This window comes from Vulpes lagopus, chromosome 18, assembly GCF_018345385.1.
Source record: "Vulpes lagopus strain Blue_001 chromosome 18, ASM1834538v1, whole genome shotgun sequence".
Lineage (NCBI taxonomy): Eukaryota > Metazoa > Chordata > Mammalia > Carnivora > Canidae > Vulpes > Vulpes lagopus.
In genome coordinates this window covers 29,491,904-29,505,430 of record NC_054841.1, presented here as the reverse complement: position 1 = coordinate 29,505,430, position 13,527 = coordinate 29,491,904, and the positions used below count along the sequence as shown (strand labels likewise).

The 13,527-nt window shown below is 39.0% G+C and overlaps 1 protein-coding gene across 2 annotated transcripts in view; it reads right to left on the bottom strand.

The window, feature by feature from the left end:
* The window catches only part of PTPRA (protein tyrosine phosphatase receptor type A), a 165,704-nt gene that overhangs the window by 25,828 nt on the left and 126,349 nt on the right, over nt 1-13,527 (bottom strand). For both annotated transcript variants that reach the window (XM_041732618.1, XM_041732619.1), the window contains 3 exons: nt 6,557-6,647; nt 5,553-5,629; nt 1,290-1,326 (listed from right to left, as the gene is read on the bottom strand). In XM_041732618.1, the coding sequence (XP_041588552.1) occupies nt 1,290-1,326; nt 5,553-5,629; nt 6,557-6,647 (205 nt within the window). The remainder of the gene's footprint in view (nt 1-1,289; nt 1,327-5,552; nt 5,630-6,556; nt 6,648-13,527) is intronic.

Below are 13,527 nucleotides of genomic sequence, written 5' to 3'. Positions count from 1 at the left end.
AGAGAAAGCAGGGCCTGGTTAGGCAGTGGCTAGGCTCCAGTGGGAGACTGCAAGGGCAAGAAGGATCTAAGGTTTTTCTCAGCCACCTTATTTTACCTAACTCTGTTTAATCTCTGCAATGGTACTTGTCCAATAGAACTTTCTGCAATAATGAAAATGTTTCATATGTGCACTAATCTGATAGTCTCTAGTCACATGTAGCTATTAAACCTTAAAATGTGGGATCCCTGGGTGGCGCAGCGGTTTGGCGCCTGCCTTTGGCCCAGGGTGCGATCCTGGAGACCCGGGATCGAATCCCACGTCAGGCTCCCCGTGCATGGAGCCTGTTTCTCCCTCTGCCTGTGTCTCTGCCTCTCTCTCTCTCTCTGTGTGTGTGACTATCATAAATAAATAAAAAAAAATTTTTTAAACCTTAAAATGTGACTAATAGGATTGAAAAAATGAATTTTAAATTTTACTTAATTAAAACTTTAATTTGAAATAGCCACTTGTGGCTAGTGGCTATTGTATTGAACAGCTAGCTAGCTACTTACCAGAACTTCTGTTAATTTTGGTAAATACTGTCCTCTACCAACTAAGGACCCCAAAAAGGCATGAAACATTTCCTGTTTTATTCCTCTACATATCCCTATCACCTAGGCTAGTGCCTGGCACATAACAGATGATCAATAAACATTTGCTAAATGGCTAAGTAAATGGGCTTTAATGGACTATAATAATATTAATTACTTTGTAGTGTGGTAAACACCATGACATTTTTGCTAGGATCCCAAAGGTAGAGGACACTTGTTAAAACGTTGGTCTATGGAAATGTGTATAGAGTATGTATAACACAATGGCACTGGGTCCCTGCTATGAGGGGGGACCCATCATCTGGCTGGCTCATCTTAGAGATGAGCCAGCCAGAACCTTGGGAGGTAGCCAACCCTCTCTGGAGACTGAATCCAAATTCAAACTTTGAGAAGCCTGGCTTGAACCTAAGGTTCCCATTTGGCTCCAAGACAGAGGACCTTATTAAGACTGTGTTATGTGTGTATGTGTAGACTTCTCTAGTCTTTTCTATGCACCTACACAAAAGGACTTAACAGGAACCCTAGATACTAAGTCATTAAGATGAAGGCCCTTAGTTATAAATGTGCAAGGCAGATTGTATTTCTTTCAGTGATAGTAATTACAGAAAAGTTACTGCATTCTGAGTCATCTATTTAGCATTTGGAAGAAAAAAAAATCCAAACCCACTAATGAACTCATGGTTAAGCCCAAAAGTAAAAAAATTATCATTACTTTACCTTGTGCAGCAATGAATTTGTTCTTTTCTTGGTAGCCCTGAGGGCAGGGTGGGGGAGAAGTGAGGGAGAAAAAGAAAGTGAGAACTAAAAATGGATAGGAATGAAATTCTTCAGACTCCCAACCAGTTAATAAAGGCTTCCTTGTGAAATGGTCCAGGCAATTAAAAAGATTTCCATTCTAGGGATCCCTGGGTGGCGCAGCGGTTTGGCGCCTGCCTTTGGCCCAGGGCGCGATCCTGGAGACCCGGGATCGATTCCCACATCAGGCTCCCGGTGCATGGAGCCTGCTTCTCCCTCCGCCTGTGTCTCTGCCTCTCTCTCTCTCTCTGTGACTATCATTAAAAAAAAAAAAAAAAAAAAAAAAAAAAAAAAAAGATTTCCATTCTAGAAATTTCCAAAGGATTAGCTTTGACTACTAGGAATCAAAGATTTCAAAGATCACATGGTTGAGTTAGCTTTCTCAAAGTGAATTATTAATTAACACGGGTCTAAAAACATCCAAATATCTAGTGAAATGCAGGGGCACCTGCACTGCAATGTTCATAGCATCAATTCCACAATAGCCAAACTGTGGAAGGAGCCAAGATGTCCTTCAACAGATGAATGGATAAAAAAGATAAGGGTAGCCCGGGTGGCTCAGTGGTTTAACGGGTGGCTCAGTGGTTTAACGCTGCCTTCAGCCCAAGGCATGATCCTGGAGACCTGGGATCAAGTCCTGCATCGGACTCCCTGCATGGAGTCTGCTTCTCACTCTGCCTCTCTCTGTGTGTCTCTCATGAATAAATAAATAAAATCTTAAAAAAAAAAAAAAAAGATAAGGTGTATATATACACACAATAGAATATTACTCAGCCATCAGAAAGGATCGATACCCACCATTTATGTCGATGTGGATGGAACTGGAGAGTATTATGTTAAATGAAATAAGTCAACTGGAGAAAGACAATTATTATATGGTTTCATTCACATGTGGAATATAAGAAATAGTGTGGAGGACCATAAGGGGAGGGAGGAGAGGAATGCTGAATGGGAAGAAATCAGAGAGGGAGGCAAACCATGAGAGACTCTTAACTCTAGGAAACAAACTGAGGGTTATTGGAGGGGAGATGGGTGAGAGGATGGGGTAACTGGGTGATAGGCATTAAGGAGGGCACATGATGTGATGACCATTGTGTGTCATACTCAACTGATGAATTACTGAAAACTACATCTGAAACTAATGATGTACTATATGTTGGCTAATTGGATTAAAAAAAAAAAAAGAACATCCAGAGGCCTAGGCTAGACCCTGTTTCTGATGCTTTCTCAACAGGTGACAATCTAGGTCTTAGTGTTAATGGCTAAGAGCCCTCCAAGGCAGAAGCTGTATGTGGTGGTTGGATCCAGGAATGAAGCTGGGCCCACATTAGGAAGGAAAAGGGGGTTCTTTTCTTCTCTTTTCAGGGGTTCTTTCCTTCATAATGCTTTACTCAGGTGCAAAAACCTTTGGAAAAGAGCCTGTGGGTATGTGGAACAGTTCCCAGTGTCAGACAACAGGGTTCTTCATTACAGTAGTGGGAGACAAGAAGCAAAAGGGCCTGGGAATGTCATTTGATAAGGAGCGTCAGAGAAACTAACAACTGGCAGATCTTTCTTTTTCAGTCTTTATTGTTTTAGTTATTTATCTTTTCAACCTCACTGTTTAAATATAGTTTAGTGTTCACTTGAGAAGTCCTAGGTAAGTGAAAAGAAAAATCATCTGATTTAAGGATTATAAATCACCCTCTGCTGCTTGAAGACAGCTATAAGATTGTCAATGAGGGAGGAGGCAGCTTCATGTGACCATGTCACATCAAGATGATGACGCAAAATACAAGTCTGCAAGGCAGTGGCAGAATAAAGGAAGGACTTGAGTCTGAGAAGCCACATCCTATTCTAGTTCAAACAAGAGCGGGACAGAGTTGTTTCCTGGCACAGAAGGAGAAAGCTTTAGGCCCTGAGCTGGGCAAAAAGTCAGTAACAAGAAGCTTGTTAAAATTTTTACTGAGAGGGGGAATTTAAGTTTCCACAAATGTTTTTAATCATTAGAAGATGGAAACTGAGAAAAGCTTAATTTTTTGTAACTAGTCATTAAAACTGAGCAGTTCTTGGAATGTGGTAAGCCATGTCATATCCCTGCTCCATGAGAAGGCACTGCTAATTTCTCACAGGAGCATGTGGGCCATGAACAGTTTAAAAGCACTGTTGGAGGGCCCAGCCCCAAAGTGCTTTCTGTGCCAACTAAGAGTGTGCCATACCCTATGAATGCATGCTGACATTGTGATATGGCAGCATTGCTTAATCAGTATCATTTAACTAGAATGAGACCAATCTACTGCTTTTCCTTGTGTTATGATCAAGGGAAAGATGACATGTGGCTCCCTGGTTCCTAAGATGTCTTTGGATTCTGAAATCCTAGGTCAGCTCTAGGTGATAGCTACCTTCCTATCCATTAAAAATAAAAACATTTTTAGAAGTGTTTTAGAGACCCTACTCTTAGACCTAAATTTAGAGGGAGTGAAGACACTGGTCCCTCTTAAGACTCCAGTTTGGAAGCCCACTTGCCAACTTTGCCACTGTTTCATCACCTCCTGTGACCAATGTCAGGTTTGCTTTTAGACCTTTGTGTTCTCCAAACTATAGGTCTCACTCTCCTCTGCCTTTTGCTACCACTCCATGGTGCTGGGTACCACTTTTCTTCAAGATTCCCATCTTGAGGGGAAAAGGGCTTGTAAGGGGTTGCCAAGGGTAGAAATGGATCGATAGTAAAAGGACAATAAGGTTCTAATCGGGGTGAACAAAAAGTAAGAGGCAGGGTGCCTGGGTGACTCGGTTAAGCATCTGACTTTGACTCAGGTCATGATCTAGGGGTCCTGGGATTGAGCCCCCGAGTCAGGCTCCCTGCTCAGTGAGGGGTCTGCTAGTCCTTCTCCCTGCTTATGCTCTCACTCTCTCTCTCAAATAAATAAATAAAACCTTAAAAAAAAAAAAAAAAAGGCCATAGCTAGGCGGTACAAGTTTCTTTGAGGTGATAAAAATGTTTTAAAGGCTGTTTTGTGACTAGCTTATTTCACTTAGCAAGTCTTCAAAGTTGTAACATATGTGTCAGAATTTCCTCTTTTTGGAGACTGAATAATATTCCATTATATGTATATACAACATTTTACTTACCTATTCATCCACTGAGGGACATCTGTGTTGCTTCTACCTTTTGTTGGCTATTGGGACTAATGCTGCTGTGAACATGGTGTACAAATTCTATTGATATTCTCTTTACATATTCTTCTTCAGTAGTCAGGCTTGCTCTTGCTAGCTTCTGATCTTTTTCAAATTTCCTTTACTGGATCCTCACATAGCCTTATAAAACATACTCAAGTCTCTTGCACCATTTCTGTAAATATTCTCTAAATCACCACTAAAAAAATCTCCTCCTAATTTCAGCTCTTTACTCAGGCTTGGTTCATAACCAGACTTACCTGGTGTCAGATATTCTCATCCTGTTCTCTCTTGCTTTTACTAAAGATGGCAAGACCTGCTTCTGTTCTTAGTTATCTGAGAAGGCTCAATGAAAGATTCACTGACTCTTACAGAAAAGTACACATTTAGATTTGCACGAGAAATCTCTGAGAATGACGAGAGAGTAAACATAAGAATACATATGAAACTATCTGATCTTTAAAAAAGATTTTTTTAGGGATGCCTGGGTGGCTCAGCGGCTGAGCATCTGTCTTTGGCTCAGGGCATGATCCCGGGATCGGGGATCGAGTCCTGCATCGGGCTCCCCTTGGTGAGCCTGTTTCTCCCACTGCCTGTTTCTGCTTCTCTCTCTGTATGTCTCTGATGAATATATAAATCTTAAAAAAAATAATAAATAAAAATTAAAAAAATTTTTTTTTTAGTCTTGGGGTGCCTAGGTGGCTCAGTTGGTTGAGCCTCTGTCTTCAGCTGAGGTCATGATTTCGGAGTCCCAGAATCAACCCCCGCATTACATTACTGAGCCCCCACTGCTCAGTGGGGAACCTGCTTCTCCCTCTCTCTCTGCCTTCTGCTCCTCTGCTTGTGCTCTCTCTCTCTCTCTCCAATAAATTAATTTAAAAAAATATTTTTTTCAGTCTCTTTAAAAAGATTAGACTCCCCAGGGAAAACCTGAAATGAGAAATATTTTAATGTGCAGCTGGAAAGGAGCCAGTAGATGGTAGCCAATGGTCATTCAAAGTAATAATGAGAAGAGATCAAGTTCCTTACATTGATGAATGAAGCATTGATGTAATCAGAATCTGGAACGCCTTCAACTGGTGTCAGATGGACTCTAGAGTGATCATCTGGAAAAAAAACATTAATGTTTCAGTTAATGATACAACCAGACCAGTTTGGACATCTGTGCCTCTGTGCCCAGAGACACACATGTATTAAGATGTCACTGTAGCGCTCTTTGTGACAGCAATAATTTGGACATGTCTCAGCGATCATTCAGGGACTAGTTAAATAAATTATGATATATCCCGCAACATGAAACAGTAGGAGCTGAAAAAATGGAAAGTATTTCTGTTTCTTGACAGATGAACTGCCAATATACACTGCTAAAAGGAACACGTTAGAGCAATGTAATCAGGATACTAATTACATTCTAAAAATATATGTAATATGCATATATTCATACATGAATAAGACATAAATATCTGTATAGTGGTCTCTAATATATTATGTACCCAAAAATACACCAGAAAATTTTTTAAAGGATAAATTTTTTTTGAAAAGGCAATTACAAAAACAAGAACTTCAAGCATTTTGAACTGGATTACACATATCCCACTGGATTACACATATCCCATTTTGGAGACCACTGGTTTAGACAAATGTCTATTATTAGGTTATGAATCAACTGATTAGCAATGACTAACTCTGGGAAGGGGTTACAAAGACAACTCTATATTAGGGTTTCTTTTCCCTAAGTACCACAAAAAAACGTAACAATCATGCATGTCCTATCTGGTCCTAGTAAAACTACTCCTCTTGACCTAGATAGAAATTTTAGGCCTGCCACAAAAACCTGGCCAAGCTCCGTGATTGAACTTTATGAGCACCCGGGTTACTATGGGTGATTATACAGGCTCTTCTAGTCCAAAAGCTTGACCCTACTCTCATTACCAACCTTTCTATGATCAGCCACAAAATTCTTTCCACCCTCAAAAAATCTGGCTAGAGATGCAGTTTCAGATCATATGCCAGGAAACTCTATAAACACTCACAAGGCAAGATGTTTACATATCGGTTTTTTTCCTTGTTTTCCTCCTTGGAAGCAGCTTCACAGGTGGCTTGGATAGGACAAGCAGGGAGAGCCTGAAAGGTTAAGAGAAATTAGAGTAAGTTACTAACAGGGATAAACACCAAACATACAAAATGCTCCACCATCCCTTGATCTAACAGCAAGTTCTACCCTTACTTGGGGGGAAAAAATGGGCCCAGGTGAACACCTGAGCCTAACACAGAGAGGCTCTCTTCTAAATAGCCTGCAAGCTTCCTGGAGTTTAACACCAAGAATCCCCAGGGGGCATTCCTGGGGATATAAGTTACTATAAGTGCACCAAGCTTGATTACTGGGTAGTTAGGAACATGTTAAATGCTGGGTCGAAATGGACCCCCCCTGTAAATAGGAATGGGGACATAACTGAAGGGATGGGCCATTTATCCCCATGTTAAGCAACATGCAAAGATGAGAAGCATCTCAGAGTGAACCACACAGGAGGGGTCTGGATGGTCAGCTGAGTTAGGCCCTTTCTAGAGACTTGAAGGGAATGACAACCCAGCCTCTAGTATCATGTGGCAAGGAAACAAGGATGGGCAGGTGGATGGGAGGACATTCACATGGATGCAGCAGTTAGGAAGCAGAGATCTGAGTGAGGTGACATTGAATCTGCAGCAGTCTGGGAGCAAATGTAAATTTGCTAGCATTGGGAAGTGTGTGGGTAAAAATAAATGGTTTGACACGAGATAGTTCTGGATTGTATCAACTTGAGAAAATCTGTTAAACTTCTAGGACCACATTTCCTCATCTGTAAAACTAGGTTAATAATATCTGCCATATAAGGAGTAAATACCATAATCTCATGTGTAGCACAGGATAAGCATTCAGTAAGCTAGTTTTATAGGAGTGGGAAGCTAAGCTTTATTATTTGAACTTTCTTATGTGTTCCATATATTTAAAATTAAGAAAGCACAAAAGGAAACTGTTCAAATTTCCAACCTAGACAACTTTTCTGACATGTGATTTGGAAGTACGTTTTATGAGCCTTAAAAAGATCCATACTCTGACCTAGCAACTCCACTTCTGAGAATCTAGCCTAAAGAAATAAAAATCTCTTTGTTCACATTCTTTTCTTTATTGCTGTTTGGAATGACCCAAAACTGAAAACAACCTTAGTATTCAGCAGTAGGGGAACAGTTAAGTAAATTATGGTTCATGTATTACTTTTCTTTTCTTTTTTTTTTTTTCAATAGATATAGATAGGTACCTATTAGGTTCCAGGAGAAACACAGAGCAAATAGTGGTGAATCAATCATATACATAGTTCTTGTTCTCAAGGACAATACAAACTTGTGAGTGAAAGACATTAAATAAAACAAATATAAATTACATACCATAATAAATACAATGAAAGAATAGAATGTTATTACAGAAAGTATCACAATGCCTAAGAAATACCCAAATTTAGATTAAGGGTAGGTCTCTGTGAGGAAGGAGTGTGGAAAACAGTATTCTAGGCCCAGACCAGCATCTGTGATGACCCAGAAGCAGGAGAAGGCCTCGCTTTGTGAGCTAACAGGAAGGTCAGTGAGGGTATTATGCAGACAATGTGGGTATGGAGATGTCAAGAGGAAGTGGACAAGAGGGGCTTAGCAAAGTTAGATCACACAATTCCATGTTGGTCCTTGAACAGGGATTTTGAATTTTAAGTGCATGAGGAAACCATTCACAATTTTTCAACTGTTATCCAGTTTACATATTAAAAAACCACTCTGGCTGCTATGTGGGAAAGGGACCAGGAGGAGAGTAAGAATAGGAGAACAGAAGGATGATGGTATAAGGAAAGATGCATCTGACATACATTTTAGAGTTAGAATCAGATATGGTATGAAAGGAAAGTGGGCTGGGGAGAGAAAGAGATAAAGGAAATAAAGGATGACTCTCAGGTTTCTAGCTTTGACAATAAAAAAAAGTATCATTAAATAAAAGAAATGCCAGCCTAAAAGCAACTTATTTTTCTAGGTAGATACAAAAACTTTAAGAAGGGAGCAAATACACTTCCTGGGAATGAGCAAGATCACGGTAGGAGAAATTAAAGTCAAAGACCCTAAGAGGACTCAGGGTCTCATAGTCCATCTGCCTTCACTTACTCAGGAGAGTTTCCTTTCAGAGTTAAAATGCTGCAGGTTTTGCATGTCATTTTACTGAGAGAGGCAATTGGTTGGACCCTATGCTGCCAATATATAAAGGGGAAAAGGGAGTTTCCTGGGCTGGACTCTTACACATGAAACAGAGACCTCACTTAAGACTGGAATTTCTCAGTTTACTTTTGCTTTGCCTTCTTCCAGACAAGCTATATTTCCACAGGTTTCCACCCTGATACAGGACAGGATGAGATACAAGTTTTTAAAGCTCTCATGACTAAGCCAGAGGAATTATTTTTCCTGTACACCCTTGTCTAAAACGACATAGAGCAGAAGTAGTGATAGCAAGACTCTTGAAAATAGTCCTCAGGGGTCAGTTATGACAATGACTATACCTCATAGTCCTATCAGCATTCCTAGCTCCCCACAGTCAATGTGAAGGAAAACTTGGGTCTCCAGCCAGGCTGAGACCCCTAAAAGGAGAGTCAGGAAGAAACAGGAGCCACTGTTTGGCAAAAGAAAAAGAAGCCTGCCCTAGAGAACTTGGTGGTACATGCAAAGAGTCAGACTGAAGAGCCTATGGCAGGGATAGAAACAAAGTGAACCCTACTCTTTTATTTTCTATTCTGAAAAATCTAGCTCACAGAGCTAGGTGCAAGCAGCTTGACGCAGAAGGCTACCAGATGTTAAAATCTCTAGGAACACTAGGTGGCATCAAAGACCATTTCATCCCTTGCTTAAGCCTTTACTGGGGACAAAGCTATGTATGAAATCATTTTTTTTTAATGTCAGGTTTTTTTTAAAAAATTGTTTTTCAAAGTCTACATTTGTAAAAAAAAAAAAAAAAAAAAAGAAGGATATCCATCACACAATTTAACTTAGAAGTTCTCTTTGGGCCCTTCCTCTTCCTATCCTTTTTTTTTTTTTTTTAACTCCCACAAGTAAACTTAGAATTTTGTGTTATCATCACATTACTTTATTTGAATCCCATACATTTTGTATCCTCAAACAATATACATATTCTTTGTTCAGTCTATTTTTTTTTATATAAAAGTGGAAGTGTAATCAAGTATGACTTTTTTTCTTGCCCAACATTATATTCTGAAGATTCATTCAGTCTATTCTACTAGGTAGCCAAAGTTCATTTACTTCGACTACTCTGTAGCACTCTGTTTTAAGACCATACCAACATTTATTTATCCATTCTACTACTGATGAATATTTGGGTTGTTTACAGTTAACAATCCTGCTCTGAACACTAATTTGCATGTGTTTCCTCATGCACATGTACAATCACTTCAAGTATGAGAATCTAACCTTTCCAGATAAGGTCAAACGGTTTTTTGTGATAGTTGTACAAATTCATACTTTCATCAGCGATATAAAGTATTCCAGTTGGATCTTCACCATCGTTTGCTACTTTCAGACTTTCAATATATCAAATGTAGGTTTAATTTACATTTCTGATTACTAATGAGATTCACCATCATTGTTTACTGGTCAACAGGGTTCCCTCTTCTGTGAAGTACCTAGTCAAGTGTTTCCCCTATTTTTCAACTGGATTGCTTATTTTCTTATTAATTTGTGGGAGTTCTTTATATATTCTTTATATATACTCATCCTTTGTCAGTACAAGTGTTACAAATACATTTTACTAAGTTTGTGGCCTGCCATTTCATTTCCTTTATCATATTTTATTTATGGAGTCAAGTTGATCTTTCCTTTTGTCAATATTTTAAATCTTAAATCCTTTTTTGCTGTGAGATCATAAGCATATTTCCCTCTATTATTGTCTTTATGTTTCACTGTTTTGTTTTTTAAATTTCAGTGTCTATACCAACTGGGACCAATTTTTTGTTTGGTATGAAACAAGAATTTAATTTCATTTCTTCCCATAGGGTTACCCAACTGTCCCAGCACTACTCATTGTAAAGACCATCCTTTCCCCCACCAAAACTGCCACAGCATTTCTGCCATAAATTGGTTTCCACTCACACATGAATTGGCCTTAGGGCTATTCTGTTCCAATGGTCAATCCATCTATCCCAGTGCCAATACAAAACTGTCTTAATTTTATAATAACTCTTTATATCTGGTAAGGCAGGTCTCCTCACCTTGTTCTTCTTCTTCAGGAATGTCTTGGCTATTCTTGAATCTTTTCTCCTCCATATAAATTTTAGAATCAGCTTGTCAAGTTCCACAAAAAACCTGTTGGGATTTTTATTGGAATTGCATTGAATCTATATATCAGTTTGGGGAGAATTGACATCTTTACAATACTGAGCCTTCTAATCCACTGATCTTACTTTTCATGAGTTTGGGCTTTTTAATGTCTTCAAACATTTTATAATTTTTTCTTTCCAAAGATTTCGCAAATATTTTGTTAAATTTATTCCTAAGTACTCTACATTTTAGATGGCATCTTCTAAAAATTATTATTAGATTTTCCGATTGTGGCTCATGTATAGAAATGCATTAATTTTTATGCTTTATTTTTTAATCTATCAACCTTGCTAAAGTAACTTATTAATTCTAATAATTTATCTGATGAGTACTTGGATTTCTCCAAGGACAATATTATCCTCTGTAAAAAAAAAAAAAATGTATATTTTATTTCTTCCTCTCTAATCCTTAATACCTTTCTTTTCTTGCCTCATTGTGCTAAGATCTCCAGTCCAATGCTGGGTTTCATTCTCTTCTAAATCCGAATTCTCCTGCAAACACTCTAACCTGGTAGTCATCAGTGCCTGAGCACTCTGGAATCTATTCCTTTTTAAGGCACTTCATCACATCTTAGAAAGTTCTGTTTAGAAGGACCCAACACCCAGATACACATTTCCCTTGTACTGACTGATGGAAAACCCAGAGGTCAGCTGAAGCCTTCTCTGTCCCATGGAAACCCTTAACTTCCAATTCCCTGGACTACTGAATTCCAAAGACCCTGACACAGTTCCTGCTGATTCCCATAGGCCTTTGGCTCTGATTCATTTATTTAGGGACAACTCATCAATGTAGAGGCTATTTTACCTCCCTCTCTCTCAGATGCCACACAGTTCTCTCAAAAAATTACACACACATGCTTCTCCACCTGGAAGTCCGAGAACTAAGCTGTCTCTACAAGGACACAGACTTGCAGGGGGGGAGGGTGTCACTCTTGCAATGCATAGATTTGGACCATCTCACTGTCTACACTCTTCCCTCTCTTCTCTGTCACCTATCCCCTTCTTCTCAAGCTAACTGAATTTTGCTTTTTTTTTTTTTAAACCTTGAACATGCTTTAGGGAACCTCAATAAGTGACTTTTCAAGGTGTTTCTTTTAGATAAACTCAATGCTTCTAAGACAAAAGCTGATCAATAAAAATATTCCAGTTTATAACTCTAGGATGAAGGCCATCGCCTGGAACTTTCAACCATTGTGGGGCTTCACAGAAATGCTAAACACTCTCCTTTTAGCCTGTTAAATATCTGAAAACAGCTGTCATGTCCTATGCTTATTATTCCTTCAGCTGTTCACCTCTATGGTCCAATTTTTCTCCAGAACAACTTCCCATTTAGTGATATTCTTTGATCACAAGCCTCCTGGCACAGCTCACGTTGGGGACATTAACTCTTTATTCTACATGCTATAAATCCATTAAACATTAAAGTACAGTGGATATTATGCTAAAGATGAGCTCCACTAGTTTCATTTCCCATATTAAAAAACTTTGCTTTTTAACATGCTATGAAAAGAATATGCTTATTAAAAGTAAAATTAATAAATAAATAAATAGATGTCAAATAATTCAGTAAAAAGTCAAAAGTTCCCTATCATGTCTCTCATGTCCTCTATTCCTCTACCCCTTGTAGAGAAGCCACTGCTCATAGCTCACAGTATTCTTCCAGGCTTTAAAATATTTGGGGGGACACATGTTGGCTCAGTTGGTGGAGCATGCGGCTCTTGATCTTGGAGTTGTGAGTTTGAGCCCCATGTTAGGTGTAGAGATTACTTAAAAAAAGAAATGTAAAAAAAGTATTTTTTTAAAAGGAGGATTATACATTGTATAGTCTCTGCAAAGTCTTTTCTCCCATAACAATGACTTAGAGACCTAGAGAAACACATTTAATTTAATGGTAGTATAGAATTTTATAACAGATGCAAGAAATCATTTAGGCAATCTGCTATTTGACAGATTTTTGCTTCTCATTTTATTTTCTTTGATATTATAAATAATGCTGTAATCAACAACCTTGTACAAATACATATTTGGTTTTCTGTCAGAGTCCCAAAAGTTAGGTCAAATAGTGTAAATATTTATTTATTTATTTATTTATTTATTTATTTATTTATTTATTTATTTATTTTATTTATTTATGATAGTCACAGAGAGAGAGAGAGAGAGAGAGAGAGAGAGAGAGAGGCAGAGACACAGGCAGAGGGAGAAGCAGGCTCCATGCACCGGGAGCCCGACGTGGGATTCGATCCCGGGTCTCCAGGATCGCGCCCTGGGCCAAAGGCAGGCGCCAAACCGCTGCGCCACCCAGGGATCCCCCAGTTGGCCACTTTTTAAAGATTTTATTTATTTTAGAGAGAGAGAGAGAGAGAGAAAGAGAAAGCATGCAAGTGCCCATGACTGGGGGTGTGTGTGGGGGTATGTGGGAAAGGCAGAGGGAGATGGAGAAGCAGGCTCCCCACTGGGCAGGGAGTCAGATGCAGGGTGTGATCCCAGGGCCCTGAGATCATGACCTGAACTGAAGGCACACACTTAATCAACTGAGCCACTGAGGCTCTCAGCTGGCCACATTTTTATGGTGTCATTTTTCATAGGAATATTTCATATTTTATTACCTT